At 45.5% G+C, this 20,411-nt stretch overlaps 3 protein-coding genes across 3 annotated transcripts in view; all 3 read right to left on the reverse strand.

Annotated features, from left to right (window-relative positions):
* Positions 1 to 20,411, reverse strand: part of LOC308323502 (uncharacterized protein) — a 77,914-nt gene that overhangs the window by 35,112 nt on the left and 22,391 nt on the right. The gene's annotated exons all lie outside the window — the stretch shown is intronic.
* On the reverse strand, positions 4,089 to 4,805 carry LOC308323503 (protein rapunzel-like; the record flags this gene model as incomplete). Its single annotated transcript, XM_080775231.1, has 1 exon — positions 4,089 to 4,805. The coding sequence occupies one exon, from the start codon at positions 4,803 to 4,805 to the stop codon at positions 4,089 to 4,091; it is 717 nt and encodes a 238-aa protein (XP_080631357.1).
* LOC308323505 (tripartite motif-containing protein 16-like) overlaps positions 18,321 to 20,411 on the reverse strand; it is a gene marked incomplete at both ends in the record, with an annotated part of 4,544 nt that continues 2,453 nt past the window's right edge. Inside the window, one exon of the mRNA XM_080775233.1 lies at positions 18,321 to 20,411. This exon is cut by the window's right edge and continues 284 nt beyond it. Within this exon, the coding sequence (XP_080631359.1) occupies positions 18,321 to 20,411 (2,091 nt within the window).

A 20,411-nucleotide genomic window follows, 5' to 3' on the forward strand; every position in this document is an offset into this window, starting at 1 on the left:
TGGGGACTAGGTTGGTGGAGGGTGTGTAGAGCTAGAGCCCAGGATCACATTAGATGATTGACACAGGGGCGAAAAATGGGTTACACAATCGTGGGATAAAAAATATATTTAAAAAAGAAATAAATGCAACTTTTTATGTAAATGTTAAAGTGGGTGTGGCAGTTTTTCCACTAAGGAGTGGTCTTGGTGAAAAATAAATGCTAGCAATCAACTCAGAATCATGAAAAAACCCTAGTTTGTATGCACTTTCGAATTTTCGAAAATCGGTTATCGGTACCCCGACTTTGAGCTGTTTTTTATGAGGTTTCCCACAGGAGTTGAATTTCAAACTTTTAGTACATGTTATAGGACACCTTTAGAAACACATTGGTGAAGACATTTCTTGGTAACGATTTAGTTCCCAGATTGGTCAAATACCTGATAAAATGCCCTTACTAAAGAGAGTGTATACTATATAGTGTATAGTAATGTAATAGGGATCCGTAGGCTGCTGCAGCTCCACAGAGCGCGGGTCCCAGAAACAGTGGAGAGGAGAAGAGAAGGTTGAGTCAATGGCAGGTTCACAGAGGAGAGAAAATATCATAGTAACGGAGTGACGTCACGAGGAGAACTTTTTCTTTAACCCTGATAAGAACGTGTACCTCCCACGAATTCTGAAATATTATAGATTAATTGATGACATTTTGTATTTTCCAGGGTAATCTAGATGAGTTAAACAACTTTGTTGAACTACTTAAGAGTCACCTGATGTTCACCTGTGAGTCCAGCCCGGAAAAAGTTTTTTTTTTGGATATGTGGGTCTATATTGACAATGGTGGCTTATCTACCACCCTTTATAGAAAAGAAACTGACAGGAACACATTATTGCTGGCTAAGAGCGCACTGCGCACACCCCTTAGACAAGGTTTGCCAAAAAGCCAAATTTATGGACTCCGTAGAATATGCCAGACAACAGAAGATTACATAAATAAATCGTCATCTCATCCGTCAGAATGGGTTGATGCGAATACCGGACTACTCGCCTCGGCGAGTGGACTTCACCTTTGGCGAAGGCAGCCCTCCAGAAACCCCACTCTGATTTATCAAAAAAATAATATTAAACAGGAGGAACTTCTCAGTCAGTTGTATCACTCATTCCCCATTTTCTCATCACATCCGAGCAGGTTTTTAAAAACACTGGCATCTGCTACAATCTGATCCGGAACTTTCACGCACCTTCCAATTCCCTCCGTTATTTGTGAACAAACGTGGGAGAAATATAAGAGATTCTCTCGTTCAAGCTGACTTTGCCAGCAGTAAACCAGCGCAACCCACTCAAACCCTACTCAGCCCTATTCCAAATGGCAATTACCCCTGTGGGAACTGTGCTCAATGTAATAATACCAACAAAGCTAAGGTTTTTCACAAACAGGCAAATCCTTCCCTATCAAAAGTGTCATCACATGTGCATCTACCCATGTGACCTATATGCAACGCTGTCCCTGTGGTCTTGCATATTGACAAGACCACTATTTCGGCCATTTGAAAATAGCCGATCTACAAGCTCACAATGGATCAACATAATGTCCGGAATGTCAGAACAGGTCAGCTCCATATATAGAGATATAAGGGTGTATTGCTTGCCAATATTGATGACATCAGGGATCTCCATCCCTGATGATGTCACGTGAGGCATGACCAACCAAACAACTGACTGATGAGAAATGCATAATTTCATAGCCTAGTAAATGGGACCTGTGGTCGCAATAAAGAACAATATGGGAAATGGTCACAGAATTATCACCAGATTGTTTATTCTAATATTCACAGAAAGTTTTGAAAACACATTTAATTGAAGGGTCTCCATCTTCCAACTTGGCCTTACTCCCAGAACCCACCTCACCCCTGCTTATTTTGATAGGCTGGAGCCTGGAATGGCTTAGGGTTGACGACAGAGTAGCCTACAGCAACTTGCAATTGCAATGGGCCTGGTCTAAGATTTGCTACCACCAAGATACCCATGTAGGCTACCTGTCAAAATACTTCCTTAATGACAAAGTCCACAATCACAACACCAGAGTGAGTTGAACAAACTACGTGCAAACCAGATTGGGCTCAAACAAGGGATTAAATTAATTTCGCTCCTATGCCACTAAAATGTGGAACGCTCTACCAACAGCCTTTAAGAAATGTGAATCCCTAGACTCATTCAAAATCAAAAACGCTCTCAAAAGGCTTTTTTAACTGTATATTTCATGATTACCTGTTTTGTGTATATTTGTACGTCTTTAAATGTTCTGATGAATAAAAAATGGAGGACCCCTGATGTCTTAGAGCTTTTCCTGGATATATCCTCGCAGTAGCAGTTTTTGTATTGACCAATGACCTGTACTTTCTTTTGAACTGTACCCATTCTACAAACTGTGAATAAAATATGTTCAATCAATCAATGAATCATAAGGTTGAAAATTAAGGATGTGCTCCTTTAATGTGGGTTACAATTAAAAAGGGGCTGAAAGGGACTGGCAGTGATTTTACTGCATGGTGGCCTATAACTTGTGTCCTATGCCACCATCTAGTGGATAAACTCTGTAACAATTTGGTACTGATAAGATTTTAAATCAGGCACACAAAACACATAATCAAGTAGAGTTGTAAAAAGTACAGCACCACTCACTTCAGACAGGTCAGATTTTTTCCTATTTTTGCCTCTTTCCTGTGATAGATTCCAGTGTTGATGGTTGGGATTCTGAATTCTCAAATAATACTCCCCATGGCCATCAAATGAGTCCAATGACTCGAATTAGCCCAGAGCTGCAGTGTGTATGAACTTTAACTTTGTTTGTTCGTACATATTTGTAAATTGTAAATGCCATTACTATATTGTAAAATACACAGGTTTTTGAATTTACTTATGTCACTGCTAGTATGTAGGACTATTACATTTTTTTTAATATTATATACACCTAAAAAAAATCTGATACATTTCTTTGTATTTTTAGTTTGTATTTATTTGATAGGCAGACCGATCTGAGCAGATTGATGTGGTTTCACTACTTTATTGTTTGTATACATACACATGATCACATTATACACTTACACAACACATATGAGGGCAACCGGAGTGTCTTCAGTTGGCCCAAGTTTCTTGTTGGTGTTAAATTTCTCATGTATCTTTTATTTTACCACTTTAGGATTTAACACTGCAACAAATAACTGTTGATTATCAACGAATACAAAAGAACATTTCATAACTGTCTACATAATTGTCGTATCTTGTACTCAGGGTTTGTGTATTACATTACCAATTCCTTGGTTTAGCCACTTGGTTGAAATGCATTTATTAGATAAAACAGCTTCCATATAGTTATACATTCATTAGTTCCAGTTACAGCATGTTTAGGCCTCCCTGTCCAAGGGCAGTAGGGCACAGAGCGCCTCTTCTCTCTGTCCTCTGTTCTTCTCTAACTCCCATGCTTTATTCCACAAACATCAAACAGCCCATAGTGGGTCTAACCTAAAAATGGGGCTTACTTTTTCGATAGGATAGTGTGTGTGGACAGCTTGCATGTAAAATGACCCTCCCCTGTCCCCAGAACAAAGATTTCCAACATGGGTCTTCACCTTAAAGCAAGATGGCTGGCCCTTGGTCTTTCTCTATCAGAAGCTAAACAAAGCATTGTTTAGGTTAAAAGCAATTCTAATCCTGACTCCCATTTGGGCATGTCAGTAACTCAGCTTCTCTATGTAAACTCCTAGGCTGATTTTGGAGTTAAATTATTCAATTATGATATACTTTGAGAGACCTAATGTCAAAATATACAACAATATCATCATAGTCTGGCAGGAACCTAATATCTCCATATTTAAACTTTTTGGTTTTTTTTCTTGTAAATGTATGGCCTGTTTTGCCATACAAAACAGTCTTGTGCAAAAGTAGTGAAAATAGATCATGCATTGTGAGCTTCTAGATAACAATTTGAGCTATTTTTGGAAACATTTTGAAAGAGAAAGTAGTTACCATGGTAAGTGTTTTTTAATCAGACATACTCCTTCCTTTATCTTATTCTGCACATCATCCATGTCAGCAGGTAGCAGAGGTGAGATCATCATGTCTCCTTTTCCTCACTTGCACGTTGAGCCTCCTCCATCTTATTCTGCACATTCTTCATCTTCGTGGACCATTCCAACATCAGGCCCTCTTCAGTATCTTCAATGATAGCAGCGTAGCTCATGCGGGCGATGAGGCCTTTGCAGAAGAGGATTGTGAGACGGCAGAGAAGCTCCATGGTGTCGTCACATGAGCGCCCCCGGGACACTTCCAGCCCCAGGATTGATTTTCTGAAGACTGCAGGCGTGCCTACCACACCATCGTAGAAGGATTGCAGGCTCTGGTCATGTAATGTAATTTCGTAGGTATTCCTAAAGTCATCCGTCTTATTCGTCAGGTGCTTACCGCTGAGCTGTGCCTTGCGCATCTCCATGTACTTCTGGAACTGTCTCTCAATCCTCTGCTCGTTATCACTGTACTGGACATCTAAAGTGTTTTTCGCCATCTGCAACAAGGCGTCGCTGTTCTGCTGGGTCAGATAGTCAATGGTATGGTTGAGCGTGCCAAACTCACTCTTGAGTTCGCTGATGGCATCATCGTCCGTGACGACTCCCCGCACCAACTTGATAAGGGAGCTAGCCACACCGAAAATAGGGTTCACCGTGGTTAGTACTGAGGAGATGGCGACCACACAATCCAGTACCTTTACCACGCCCTCCTTCAGCATGGCATCAGTGATGGTCCTGTCGGCTGTCTGCTTCTGGGAGTTCGCCATGGAAGTCTCTATGCAGTGATGTCAATATGGAAGTATAAGAATTCTTCTTTTGAAGATCACAAAGATGTCTTAATAATCCTTTATCTTCAGAATGAGTAAGGGTTTGGTCCTGGACAAGGTGATGTCTTTTCTCTCACAATCTCCCTCTCCAAAGTATCAATCTGTGTAGTTCCTTCTTCTTCTTCGACCCACCAATCCCTGCTCGGAAACAACTTCAGCAACACTTTAGCCTTAATATGTCTTGACTATAATATGTGTGTCCGTTGCACCACAGTTTCAAAATGACAATGACGTGAATTTGTTGCCAGATGCTCTTTTAAAGGGCCGCCCTTGGCTACCTCCTGAAGATACTGACCAATCAGATTGCTTGCCTTTCTTTGAGCGGATATGCATGTATTGACATGCAGTGATGACAAAGAATGCATTGGATAGTTTTCTGCTCTTAGTACGTTATTCACTTACCAAGAATGACAAAATGAAACATTTACTTACCGTGTAGAAAATGGCATATTAAATGGTTATAGCTTTCCTGTATTTCTAAATGTGATTGATTGAAATATTTATTAACAGTTTGCAGAATTACAGTACATTTCTAGCACAACTAAATACAAAGACTGTTAACTGTTAGTGGACGACCCAATAATTTCACTCTACAAGAGGGTCCACCTTGTTCAATTCATCAAAACATTTAGAGACGTACAAACAGAAACTAGGTAAAAAGAAACATACACAGTGAGGGGGAAAAGGGGTGGGGTGGGATTCCGATTTTCGTCCGTATGTGCCCTTTGAGAACGATACCAGGACCTAGCGGTCCTGGTATCGTTCCCACTGACCTAAAACTACATGGAAACTAATTAGCTATGATGACTAAAACTAAATATACTGACGATTTTCTCAAATAAAAACTAGACTAAAATGTTAGGAAGGGAACTAGTGCACAAGAGATCCAGTATAGGCCTAAGTCATTTTACACTTGGTTGCATGCTGACAATAGCAGATCTACAAGCTCACAACGAGTCACGCGTTGTGAGCTTGTAGATCGGCTATTTCCAGCAATTGTAAAAACAGTCATTTACGACGGCATCGAGGCCCGCCAGAATACATTTCAGTCGACTAAATCAACTGTAGATTTAGTAGACTAAAATCTTATGACATTTAGTCGACTAAAACTAGACTAACACTAAAACATTCCGGGTGACTAAAATGCGACTAAAACTATGCCAGAGACTATGACTAAAACTTGCCGCCAAAAACAACACTGCTTTCAATACCCATGTCCACAGAACACCTTCTGCAAGAAGATGCTTTCATAATTGTGTGGTGGTTGTTGTTGCACAATCTCAAGGCACACCTGGACACTGGTTTAACCTCTGGCATTAAAATCACTTGGAGCAAGTGGTCCTCAAAGTGGGGACCAGGGACCCTCTGGGGTCCTTGAGGGGGGTTCCCAGAAATATTGCTTATATCATCAAAATCAGTTTAACCAATTTGTTTTTTTTACAAAAAAATTAGAACAATTTGGAAATTTTTTGAAAAGTCCTCTCCTGGGGGTCTGTGGCAAAATACATACATGTACATTTGGGGGTCCTCTAGTGAGTCTAGTCTACATTGTGCTTCAACTTGCAACTTGTGTAATTAGAGGGGCGTCTTGTGTTGTCCTCACATGTCAACTCTGATATCTGAGGTCATGGTGGCAGCCAGGCTGCTGTTAACCCTTCATGGTGTCCGCACGCACCGTGTGTGCATGCGCATCCAGGCAGGCGCATGCACGACCCACATGCACTCTGACTCTGTGGTGTGCGCGTAGGCCTACTGTCTGACTGGGAGAACTTGGAGAAGACACACATGCACGATAGCCTATTTTAATTAAATCCCTTTATTATAATATAATAATATGTAAAACAGTATGATATACAGAGAAAGGTTATTTGATGCAATTCAATGTATCCTTTTTGTCTTCAAATGTGGAAACCTGAGGACAGTTGAGACACAGAAATGAAAGCTTATCCAATGGTTTATCTTATCCAAAGCACACCCAATGTGGAACACTGGAAACTTGATATTTGAGAGTTATAGGAAATATAGTGAAAATATAAAACTGAAAAGACATATGCATACCGGTCGGCGGTAATTAGTGCAGCTAAGAGTGGGAGAGTGGAGCAGGGGTGAGCTGACAGTAGGGCTGCCCAGGGTGCCGCCCGCACAGCCATTCACAGTTTTCGCACCTCGCTAACAAAACATGTGTCACAGCTTGAAACAATTGGAAAGACTGAGCTTGGATGAATATCAATGGTGATGGCCAAGAGGTGGTTGCACCACCTCGCACTAAGTTCAAACGTAGCCTAGTAATTGGGTAAATGGCCTTTATGTCAAGACTTATGCATTACTAATTGTGTCTAGTCGTCTCGACCTGCTAAGTAGTCTACTGTAGGTGTCAGTCAGATGTTGTCTGAAGAAGTCACACTGGCTGCTGGCTTCATGATGAACTAATTAAATTACAGAGATGCAAGGTAAATGAATAAGAAAAACACAAACACTAGTATTATACTAACGCTAAAGTATTCTATTTATGCAACTAAATAGAATAACATTTGATATACAGTATATTGTTGGCTAATATTAGGTCTACTACATTTAAGAGGTTATTTCAATCAGTGATCGCTCGCGTGCACGTGCGCGCGACATAGCCTGACTGTTAAAAAATCCACAGCACATTGCTGACGGGTGTGGAAGAGAGTGTAGGGATCCGTAGGCTGCTCCACAGAGCAGAAACAGTGGAGAGGAGAAGAGAAGGTTGAGTCAATGCGGCAGGTTCACAGAGGAGAGAAAATATCATAGTAACGGAGTGACGTCACGTTTAACTGTCTAACTCTAAGCGAGCACTGAGGACTGGCTGAAGTCTGGCTGTCTAACTTTACCAACCGTAGACTGGTGACTAACTCAACTAAACTAAGTATTTAATAAATATCTAAATATTTATATATATATTTTTGGAATAAGGTTTCAAGACATCCTCAAAACACAACTAATAGAGTCACAATTTGCAGTAATTCAGAAGGTTGGGGCAGACAATATTGTCAGTTGATATACTGTACAGCTCATGAAAATCAAAAATCAATTTCTCAAAGAGAAAAAGACGACCACTAAAAAAAAAAGGATTTATAATACAGAAATGTCGACCATCTGAAAAGTCAGCAATGAAGAACATTAAGTTCGATTCATTGCTGCTGCACCCCATTAATATAAATCCATATAAATTGATTTCAGCTGATCAGAAGTAACGGGACAGACACTATTAACCACATTGAATACCAATGTTTTTATTTGACACACTGCGTGTTTTATTGTTTCTTGAAGGGCATCATGTACTGTAAGATCAACGGTACTATAGGTGATATTAAATAACTATATGTTTCACACCATAGAAGATACTGTAAAATAAAAAAACTCCGCCCCTGCACAAACCCACATTGTATCGACGTCATCCATAGTCAGTTTGGAATAAAAGCTGATAAGAGCTCACAACGTGCGCGCGCGTGTGTGTGTAGCACTAGACTGTGGTCCCTACGCCACACAAAACATCTTTGCGTGCGTGCGTTGCTGACCCACTGTCGGTATTGGGATTTTGTATAGGTGTTTCTTGTGACCCTACCATTAACATCCTATGGCAGACAAAAATGTCAAACTTTCCTTTTGCTTTATGTAGAAGTGACATGATTCTGAATCCATTCCAAGCATTAGTTTTGCACAAAATACACTCCTTGGGCTAAAAACAGCCATAGCCTGGCTGTCAAAGTTTGGAAAGTTTGACATTTTTGCCTGCCATAGGATGTTAATGGATCACAAGAAACCCCAAATGAAAAATTGCCCAATACTGACAGTCGGTCAGCAAGTGGATTCATTAATGCTTGTATATAGACAATACTTTAGGCCAATAAAAAAAGACTATATACCAAATTTCCCACTTTAAGCAAAAGAAGCCTGTCGGCTGCCGGACTATTGCAAATGTGGGTGGTTGCGGTTGTAGTAAATGACTAGTAACATGTTATTGTTCCGCCTATTCCCCATCGGGAAAACATTTTGTGACAGGGACCTCCATACGTTGTTAAAACGCTTCCAAATATTAGGCCTAGTCCACATTTCCCTTCTTTTTTTTTTTTTAAATAGCAGATCTAACTCTTGTGAGCTTGTAGATGAGCTAATTTCAAATAGCCGCTGCGTATAGGTTTAATAAAGTGCGTATATGTGGCCTACTACAGTCTCTTCTTTTGGGCTTGTTTTGGTAGACCTGGTTGCTTATTTCTCTCTCTCTCTCTCTCTCTCTCTCGCTCAGGGTCCTAGGAGCCCCCACTCCAAAGCCAGCATGGCGTGGTGCGGGGCGACTCTCTCCTTGGGCTTCTTAAGTACTTTTACTTAAGTACTGTACTTATATTTTGAGGTATTTGTACTTTACTTGAGTATTGCCAATTTCCAGTACTGTTACTTCTACTCCACTACATCTCAGAGCCAATATTTGTACTTTTACTGCACTCTGAGTGCTTTAAACCATTTTCTACAAAACCGGGATCAGACTATCAATCCTCCTAATAAATGTATTGCTGACCTAGTCACCTTTGTAATGGAGTACAACAATTTCTGCTTTGACAGGGATTTTTATTTGCAAACCTCAGGTGTCAGTATAGGCTATTTGTGCGCCTAATTATGCCAACCTTTTCATGGGTTATTTTGAGAACTTTGTCTTTAACCCTGATAAGAACGTGCACCTCCCACGAATTCTGAAATATTATAGATTTATTGATGACATTTTGTATTTTCCAGGGTAATCTAGATGAGTTAAACAACTTTGTTGAACTACTTAATAGTTTTAAGAGTCACCCGATGTTCACCTGTGAGTCCAGCCAGGAAAAACTACAGTCTTTATGGGTCTTGGGTCTATATTGACAATGGTGGCTTATCTAACCCAAAGTGTGATTTACAGCATGAAGAATAAATTAGGCTTGCCCATTTTCAAATCAACAAAGGATCTTTACTGGTGTGTTTGGTATATTTAAAACACACTTAACCAAGTTAACCATAACTGGTATAGACATATCCATACGTAGAAAAGGGTTATATTCAAACTCCTCCACTAGATGGCACTGTGGGCTTGTCATCATCATCTCTGGCCTGCAGTCACAGGGGGAGACATACAGTACACGTCATAGTATAATGTAACATAGACACGTTAATACATGCAACATATAGTCTCCAGTCAAAACAGTGATTTTACAATATAAATTATTGGGGTCCATGGGCTAATAAATGTAGATGTGAAAGTCCTCGAGATGAAAAAGTTTGAGAACCCTGGCCCAACTCAGCATCTACCTCCTCTTCTCATTGTCCGGCTCCACCAGCAGGGCGAACGGCAGGTACTTGATTGATTGATTGAAATATTTATTAACAGTTTGCGGAATTACAGTAGGCCTACATTTCAAGCACAAACTCAATACAAAGACTGTTAACTGTGAGTGGACGACCCAATTAAGCATTGCACTTGTTTTACAAGAGGGTCCACCTTGTTCAATTCATCAAAACATTTAGAGACGTACAAATAGACACTTCTATATAGTCAAAGAACACGGTGTACTCATGTCCACAGAACCTGCAAAGAGAACGACACACGCTGCAATACCCATCAATGTTGATTTTGTCGACTAAAACTAAGACGAAAAATGTTTGTCAACTACCTTTTTTCACTGACGAAAAACTACATGGAAACTAAGCTATGATGACTAAAACTAAATATACAAAAAATATACAAAAAAAAAAACTAAAATGTTAGGAAGGGGACTAGTGGACAAGAGATCCAGTATAGGCCTAGGTCATTTTACACTTGGTTGCATGCTGACAATTTTCAGCAAGTGTAAAAACAGTCATTTACGACGGCATCGAGGCCCGCCAGAATACATTTCAGTCCAACTAGATCAACTGTAGATTTAGTCGACTAAAATCTTATGACATTTAGTCGACTAAAACTAGACTAACACAAACATTCCGGGTGACAAAAATGCGACTAAAACTATGCAAGAGACTATGACTAAAACGTGCCGCCAAAAACAACACTGCTTTCAATACCCATGTCCACAGAACACCTTCTGCAAGAAGAGACGGATGGCTTTCATAATTGTGTGGTGGTTGTTGTTGCACAATCTCAAGGCACACCTGGACACTGGTTTAACCTCTGGCATTAAAATCACTTGGAGCAAGTGGTCCTCAAAGTGGGGACGAGGGACCCTCTGGGGTTCCCAGAAATATTGCTTATATCATCAAAATCAGTTTAACCAATTTGGTTTTTTTACTAAAAAATGTGAACAATTTGGAATAATTTTGAAAGGTCCTCTCCTGGGGGTCTGTGGCAAAATACATGTACATTTGGGGGTCCTCTATATTGTGCGTCAACTTGTGTAATTAGAGGGGCTTCTCCAAAGAGAGACGATGAAACCCCCTCATTCAGTGAGTCTTGCGTTTGCTCAACAGCACGCTGACCGACTCTGTCCTCATGTGAACTCTGATATCTGAGGTCATGGTGGCAGCCAGGCTGCTGTTAACCCTTCACGGTGTCCGCGCGAACCGTGTGTGCATGCGCATCCAGGCAGGTGCATGGACGACCCGCATGCACTCTGACTCTGTGGTGTGCGCGCACTGTCTATCTGGGAGAACATGGAGAAGACCACACACGTGCGATAGCCTATTTTAATTCAATCCCTTTATTCTAATGAGACTACTTTTGTTTGTATTATTAATAACTAAATGTGCACTAATGTCAGCAATATGCGATCGCAAAGAATTAACGTCAACGTTTCACACAATACATTACAAGGAAGAATAAACATTGTATTGCGCCAGCAGTGGCTGTCTAAGATTTTTTGGTACAAGTGGTGGATAATAAAATAAACTTTAACTTAGTTAAAACAACCTAGAGACAACTGAGCTCGTTTTCCTTGCAGATCATCTCACACCGTCGCTGAAATGTTTTCACAAATAAGATGATCGCTACATCATCGAGCAGAAAACCCACTGCATTTTAGCCGAGCCAGAAACGTCCAACATATTGGTCATGGATAATCAAAAAAGGTATTCACACGTTTTAACGTATCAATACTGCAATGTAGAAATACTGTTAATTAGTAAAAGTCCGGAATTCCAAATTAATTTTAGACCAGTACTTTTATTGGTATCAAAACAGGCCTTTTGTACAGGAAACTGTACAAAAGTAAAAAGTACTCATGCAGCAGAATGTCCCATTTCACAACTTTTCAAAATTAACAAAAATTAGGTCTGAGCAGAAGTGATTCCGATATGTGCTGTGACTTGAACCTAATAAATCACAATCAAAATAATAATATTAAAGAGGGACATTTTTAAATAGCCGATAACAAGCACACAATGTGACAGATACGAAGACAAAGTACTCTCATAAAAGAAAAGGTTGTACTTTGTTACATTACATCATTATGTACATGATGTGCATGTTTTCCAAAGTTAGGTAAACCATATGTTATATTTAGTAAGTGTGACCCAAGTGCACAGCAAGAGAGGAGGCGTTGTTCAGGTTTAGTTCAGGTTTATTCACAGAAGGTTTGTATGGAAGGGAGTGGGGGTAGTAGTAGAACGGTGGCTCTCCAGGTTGGCCAAACTCAGCATGGGATTCCAAACACTGAGGAGGAGAAGGAGAGGAGGCGTCAGTCTTCAGATAAACAACAACAAGGCAGGAGTTGAAACCGTGTAAGGTTGCACGGCTGGGAAATAGCTAAGTAAGGCTAAAACAGTAACTATAGCTCTAACTCAGTTTAACAACACATAAAGGCTTGAGCTGTACTTTACCATACATGTAGACATGTGAAGCTCTGGCATGGAATGAAGGGCAGACTGGGTTCTTGTAGAGGCAGTGCTTGATTGCAGGATGGAAGACAGGTGCAGAGGATTGGTGCAGGAGAGCAGGTGTGCTGAGTAGAGCCATGGAGTAGTCAGTGAGGGGGGAGTGGCTAAGCAGTGCTTGCATGTGGAGGTGAGGAGGAGTGAGCCGTAACAGTACCCCCCCTCCGAGGGGCGCCTCCTGGCGACCTCCCGGGGGCGTCGGGGTTGGCCCTGTAGAAGTCCCGAAGGAGAGAGGGATCCATGATGAGCTTTCTGGAGATCCAACTGCGTTCCTCGGGGCCGTAACCCTCCCAGTCCGCCAGAAACTGGAAACCTCGACCTCTGCGCCGAACCTTCAGTAGCCGCCGAACTGTCCACTGGGGATGCCCGTCGACCATCTGAGGCGGCGGAGGGGCAGGGGCAGAGGGCATGAGAGGGCTCGAGGACACAGGCTTGATCTTGGACACGTGAAACACGGGATGTACACGCAGAGAGGCCGGGAGCTTGAGACGCACAGCCGCCGGACTCAGGACGTGGTCAATCTCGAAGGGACCGACAAACCGGGGAGCCAACTTCTTGGAAGGCACCTGGAGCGGTAGATCGGCAGAGGAGAGGTACACACGTTGCCCAGCCTGGTACACCGGAGCAGGAGTGCGGCGACGGTTGGCCCCACGGCAGGAACGCTCGTTGGAGCGAAGCAGGGCGGCGCGGACCTTCTTCCACACGCGCCGACACCGACGGAAGTGGGCCTGGACAGAGGGGACAGAGGCCTCCGACTCCTGGAGAGAGAACAACGGGGGTTGGTAACCCAGAGAGGCTTCGAAAGGGGACCTGCCAGTGGCGGCGCAGGTAAGGGCATTGAGTGAGTATTCCACCCAGGGTAGATCCTTGCTCCAGGAGGTGGGGTGGAGAGCAGAGATACAGCGGAGGGCCGACTCCAAGCTCTGGTTGGTCCTCTCAGCCTGGCCATTGGATTGTGGGTGGTATCCCGAGGAGAGGCTAACGGTGGCGCCGATCTCCTTACAGAAGGCCCGCCAGACCTGGGACGTGAACTGCGGGCCCCTGTCAGAGACAATGTCACTGGGAAGCCCATGAAGACGGTAGACATGCTGGGTGAGGAGTGCGGCCGTCTCCGCAGAGGATGGGAGCTTAGGGAGCGCCACTAGGTGCACCGCCTTGGAAAACCGGTCCACCACAGTGAGGATGACGGTGTTCCCATTAGAAGGGGGAAAACCGGTCACAAAGTCCAAGCCAATGTGAGACCAAGGGCGGGTGGGCACAGGGAGTGGGCGAAGAAGGCCAGCCGGTGGCCGGTGTGACGCCTTGGCACGGGAACAGGTGGCGCAGGCAGCGACAAACTCCCGGACGTCAGTCCTCATTGACGGCCACCAAAACCTCCGGCTCAGGAAGGAGAGGGTGCGCTGATACCCGGGATGGCAAGCAAACTGGCTGGAATGGCCCCACTGCAGCACTCGGGAACGCACCGAATCAGGCACGAAGAGCCGGTGACGAGGACCATCGTCTGGACCCGGCTCAGCTTGTTGGGCCTGTTTGACCTCAGCCTCAATGTTCATGGTGACCGCTCCTACGATACAAGCAGCCGGAACAATGGGTTCAGGCTCGGCTGAGGATTTCTCCGGGGCATGTTGTCGGGACAAGGAATCCGCCTTGGTGTTACTGGAGCCAGGCCTGTAGGTGATGGTGTAGCTGAACCTATCCAGGAACTGTGCCCACCGTGCCTGGCGAGAGTTGAGACGCTTGGCCTCCCGGATGAAGGTCAGGTTCTTATGGTCGGACCAGACCACCGTGGGCTCTTCAGCACCCTCCAGCCAGTGGCGCCACTCCTCAAAGGCTGCCACCACAGCTAGCAGCTCCCTATTCCCAATATCGTAGTTCTCCTCGGCTGGGCCAAACCGGCGGGAGAGAAAGGCACAGGGGTGTAGCTTCTGGTCCTTTACAGACCGCTGGGATAAGACAGCCCCTAGACCGATGTCAGAAGCATCTACCTCCACTATGAATGGCCTGGAGGGGTCTGGATGGAGAAGGACAGGGGCTGTGGTGAAGTGCTCCTTGAGGGTAGCAAAAGCGGCACCGGCAGCAGGCGTCCAGACGTAAGGACGCAGAGTGGAGGTGAGTCGAGTAAGAGGGGCAGCTATGCGGCTGTAGTTCCGAATGAAACGGCGGTAGAAATTAGCAAACCCTAGGAAACCTTGGAGCTGTCTGCGGGTTGTGGGTTGCGGCCAGTCGACGACGGCTTGGACCTTGTGGGGGTCAGGACGGATACAGCCATCCTCCACAATGAGTCCAAGGAACTCCACAGAAGGCGAGTGAAAGACACATTTCTCAGCCTTAACGTACAGACGATTTTCCAAGAGACGCTGGATGACCATACGGACATGCTGGATATGTTCCTCAATGCCCCGGGAGAATATCAGGATGTCATCAAGGTAAAGGACCACGAATACCTCTAGCATGTCCCGGAGCATGTCGTTCATGAGAGCCTGAAAGACTGAGGGGGCATTTGTGAGACCGAAGGGCATGACCAGGTATTCGTAGTGTCCACGGGGTGTCTTGAAAGCGGTCTTCCATTCATCCCCTTTACGGATACGCACAAGGTGGTATGCGTTCCTGAGATCCAACTTGGTGAAGATGGTAGCACCGACAAGGGGTTCAAAGTTGGAGCTCATGAGGGGGAGAGGATATTTGTTCTTGATGGTGATGTTGTTGAGCTGCCTGTAGTCTATGCACGGCCTCAGATCCCCACCCTTCTTCTTGACGAAGAAAAAGCCCGCTGCCACCGGGGATGTGGATGGACGTATAAGACCCTCAGCCAGACAGCCATTAATGTAACTGTCCATAGCTGCCTTCTCAGGTAGTGAGAGGTTGTAGAGGCGACTGGCTGGAAGCGGAGCGTCAGGATGGAGCTCGATGGCACAGTCGTAGGGTCGGTGAGGAGGAAGAGTGCACGCTCGCTCCTTACTGAATGCCTCACCCAGGTCGTGGTACTCAGGAGGGACCTTGGAAAGATCAGGAGGGGCAAGACTGGGTCGTTCAGGCAGAGAAGGCTTCTGGGCAGACCGAAGGCAGCGGGCGTGGCAGGGAATGCTCCAGCTGAGAATGCGGCCCGAACTCCAACAGACGTGAGGGTTGTGGAGCTCCAGCCAAGGTCTGCCTAGGATGAAAGGTGTGTCAGGAGAGTCGATGACGTAGGGGCGGATGCTCTCTACGTGATTTCCTGAGACAGTGAGGGTGAAAGCCCCGCATTGGTGTGTGACAGGACCCATGGGGTGGCCATCCAAAGCGAAAGCAGAGAGGGACTTCTCCAGAGGCACAATGGGGAGTCCTACCTCCTGGGCGTAACGTTGGTCCACGAAGCTCTCATCAGCACCAGAGTCTATCAGGGCAGGAACGGTGAGTGTGTGCCCCGACCAGGCAAGAGTGACAATGAACCTGGACTTGCTGGAGCGGGACAGGGGGTCGGACAAGCGGCTCACTCGGAACCCCCGAGCGGGTGAGCCCTGTCTTTTGGCAGTCGGCCTGAGGAGGCTCTGGAATGCAGGATGGGGCAAGAGTCCACAGAGTGTGCTGAACCTGCACAATACATGCAGAGCCCCCGTAATCTTCGGTGGTCACGTTCAGCAGAGGTTAAGCGGGCTCGGCCCAACTGCATAGGCTCCTCACCGGCGGAGGTAGCGAGATCAGGAAGGAGAGCAGGCCGGCTAAGGCTGGCTGATGGCGAGGAAGACGGCCCAGCAGCAGGACGAGACTGGTGAGCCTTCTCACGTTTGCGTTCCCGGTGACGCTCATCAAGGGAAATAGAGAGGGAGATGAGTTGGTTCAACGTGCAGGGCTTCTCTCTCCCAGACAAGGCATCCTTCACGGGCTCTGACAAGCCCCGCCGGAAAGCACTGAACAAAGCAGGCTCGTTCCACTGGCAACGAGCTGCAAGGATACGAAACTCTGTGGCATACTCCGCCACAGAGCTAGAACCCTGCTGGAGGGTGGAAAGGACTGAGTCTGCATCCTGCCCATGGACATCATGATCGAAAACGGTCCTGAACTCCTCAGAAAATGCAGCATAGTCATGCATGTAATGTGCCGAGCCCTCACGACTAGCCATAACCCACCGGCGAGCCTGACCGGTGGTGAGATTTGCTATGTAGGCTATGCGGGCGGCGGCAGTAGAATACATGCTCGGTTGAAGTGCAAAAACATACTCACACTGCATGAGGAATTCACGGCAGTGGGCGAAAGACCCGTCATAGAGAGCCGGTGCCACCAGATGGGGCTCTCGAGTGGGTGGCACGTGGGCCGGGTCTGGAGCAGGCCCAGACTGGGCAGAAGCGGGCACGGGGGGAGCCGTGGGTGGAAGGAGTCGAGCACTGAGTGCAGCAACCTGGTCAGCGAGATTCTGGACCACGGCAGAGAGCTGGTCCACCTGGGCTTGCTGTTGGTTGGCCTGGGACTGTTGAAGAGCTGTAACCCCTTGGAGATCCTCTTTAATACTTATGACAGCATTAGAAGCCTCCGTTAATAGGCGAGAGTGTTCATTCAAAACTTGTCCCTGGACCTGAAACGATTTCTCCATGCTGGCTGGGTCCCGATGGCCAGAGCTTACTGTTATATTTAGTAAGTGTGACCCAAGTGCACAGCAAGAGAGGAGGCGTTGTTCAGGTTTAGTTCAGGTTTATTCACAGAAGGTTTGTATGGAAGGGAGTGGGGGTAGTAGTAGAACGGTGGCTCTCCAGGTTGGCCAAACTCAGCATGGGATTCCAAACACTGAGGAGGAGAAGGAGAGGAGGCGTCAGTCTTCAGATAAACAACAACAAGGCAGGAGTTGAAACCGTGTAAGGTTGCACGGCTGGGAAATAGCTAAGTAAGGCTAAAACAGTAACTATAGCTCTAACTCAGTTTAACAACACATAAAGGCTTGAGCTGTACTTTACCATACATGTAGACATGTGAAGCTCTGGCATGGAATGAAGGGCAGACTGGGTTCTTGTAGAGGCAGTGCTTGATTGCAGGATGGAAGACAGGTGCAGAGGATTGGTGCAGGAGAGCAGGTGTGCTGAGTAGAGCCATGGAGTAGTCAGTGAGGGGGGAGTGGCTAAGCAGTGCTTGCATGTGGAGGTGAGGAGGAGTGAGCCGTAACACCATATGCACAACAAATTTATCTTAGGAAGGCGCAATTCGACCACACTAGTGCGAGAAGAGGGCAAAGGTGTGTGTGTGTGTGTGTGTGTGTGTGTGTGTGTGAGTGTGTGGTGTCTGGTCCGGTGTGTGTGGTGTCAGGTGTGTGTGTGTGTGTTTCACTCTAGTTTTTTATCAGTTCGTTCATGTATCTTGATTGTTCAGAGAAAGAAGCTTTTCGCATGTTTTCCCTGTAGTAGCAAAGTTTTGTCTATTTCCAGTGGCTTTGAGACTGCGAAACAGTTTTCCATGCTGCAGCAACAGTCGGTTGGGACGGCTTGAATCCTGCATGATTCCTCGAGCTTTGATTGACACAGCGTTCATCGTACAGGGCTTGGATGGGGAAGAGCACATCTGCTGAAGTGTTCTGCTACATTAACTACTTTAATATACTTCATCATATCATACTAAAATAGCTGATCTACAAGCTCACAACGCACGCTCGAGGTCACACAACTCAGCAGTGACTCCTCTGTCATACTCTGGATGAAGATAAAATCCAAAATGGAGGTTTTGGGTGAATGTGGTGTGGACTGTGTGGATGAGCGTCATGGTGTCAGACACATTGTAGAAGGACAGAGTACCTGCACTGTGGTCCAGGTACACTCCTACTCTGGAGGACACAGGGACCCGGCCTGAGATGGGAGTACTAGAGCCTCTGTGCATGATTCCGAAACGGTCATTGGGACAAGACCATAAAGCCCACGACCGATCATTGAATCCAAATCCACTTTTCCAAACTAACTCTTTTCTGATGATATCTTTATATGAAACGGCTACAGCAACGATTCCAACAACGAGTGCACTCCACTTTACCTCAGAGTACCAGCGTCCACTCAGACCCTCTCTACTCAGAACCTGATAACATTCAGTGAATCTCTCTGGGTGATCAGGGTGTGATTGTGGTTCGCTCATATGCATTACTTTTCTGTTCCCTTCCGACAGAGACAGGTCTACATGTACCGTGTTTGGATCCAGTGTGATTGGACGTGAATATTGTAAGAACTCAGCTCTGGTCTTGGGTTCTGGTGATGTAGACAGTAAAACATCCATTCTGCTCACCGTCTCTGAGACGTTTGTCCCTTCCTCTGTGAGACTGTCCTCTAGTTTGTCTCTCACATTGGACTCGGCCACAGTCTCATCTTCAACGTATCTCTGGTCGCTGAGATACACCCAGTCATCGTTGCTGACTGGTGTAGATTCAAGAGAGCAGCAACGCTCTCGGACTTGGAATTGGAATTCCTCTGTGAATGAGAGCTGCTCCAGGTCACACAACTCGGCAGTGTCTCCAGGTGATGAATAAAGCCAAAGTCCAGCATGGAGGTTTTGGGTGAACGTGGTTTGGACTGTGTGAAGGAGCGTCATGGTGTCGTCAGACACGCTGTAGAAGGACAGAGTACCTGCACTGTGGTCCAAGTACACTCCTACTCTGGAGGACACATGGCACACTGGGATGTCAGTTCCAATACCTCCGTGTATGAAACTATAACCTTGTTTGGTACATCCTAAAGACCACGATTTGTCATTGGATCCAAATCCACATTCACCATCACCTGTTCTGCTGATGTCTTCATGTGAGACTGCTATACGGCCACAGTATCCACTCAACTCTACCTCCCAGTAACAGCGTCCAGTCAGAGCCTCTCTACTCAGCACCTGCCACACTCCAGTAAATCTCTTCGAGTGATCAGTATGCAATTGTGGTTTGTCCATCACTGTTACTTTTCTGTTCCCTTTAGACAAAGACAGGCATTGATTTGCGGTGTTTGGATCCAGTGTGATCGGACGTGAATATTGTAAGAACTCAGCTCTGGTCTTGGGTTCTGGTGCTGTTGACGGTAAAACATCCACTCTGTTCACTGTCTCTGAGACATTTGTCCCTTCCTCTGTATAAATGTCCTCTAGTTCGTCAGCTATGATCTTCGGTTCTTGTCCTATTGACAGTAAAACATCCACTCTGTTCACTGTCTCTGAGACGTTTGCACCTTCCTTTGTAAAAATGTCCTCTAGTTTCTCCTTCATCTTAGAATGGGCCACAGTCACATCTTCAAAGTATCTCAGAAGACGGACATTGCTGCTGACTGGGTGTGTAGATCCACTGATCGTTGAGAGGGATGAGGTGTAATGCTGTAGAAAATGGATGTGATCTTCTGTGAGTGAGAGCTGCTCCAGCTCAGCATGTCTCCGCCTCAGTTCAGTGATCTCCTGCTCCACACACCTCCTCAGTTCTTCAGCACGACTCACTTCACTTTTCTGCTGATCTCTGATCAGCTCCCTCACCTCAGATCGTCTTCGTCTGTTCTCCATGGAAGAGATGAGCCCAGCATAGATGGTGTCACTGTCCTCCACTGCTCTGTCAGCACAGTGGTTGATGGACTCCAACTCCTGGTGAAGCACCTTCACGTCTTTCTCTCTCTCCTGGATTCTCTGCTGGATGTTCTGCTGACTCGTATGGAGCTCTTTCTGTCTCTCAGTCCGTTCTGCTGCAGCTGAGGTCGTATCGTGACCTTTGTGTTCTTC

Source organism: Protomyctophum bolini (assembly GCF_963924005.1).
Source record: "Protomyctophum bolini genome assembly, chromosome: 11".
Lineage (NCBI taxonomy): Eukaryota > Metazoa > Chordata > Actinopteri > Myctophiformes > Myctophidae > Protomyctophum > Protomyctophum bolini.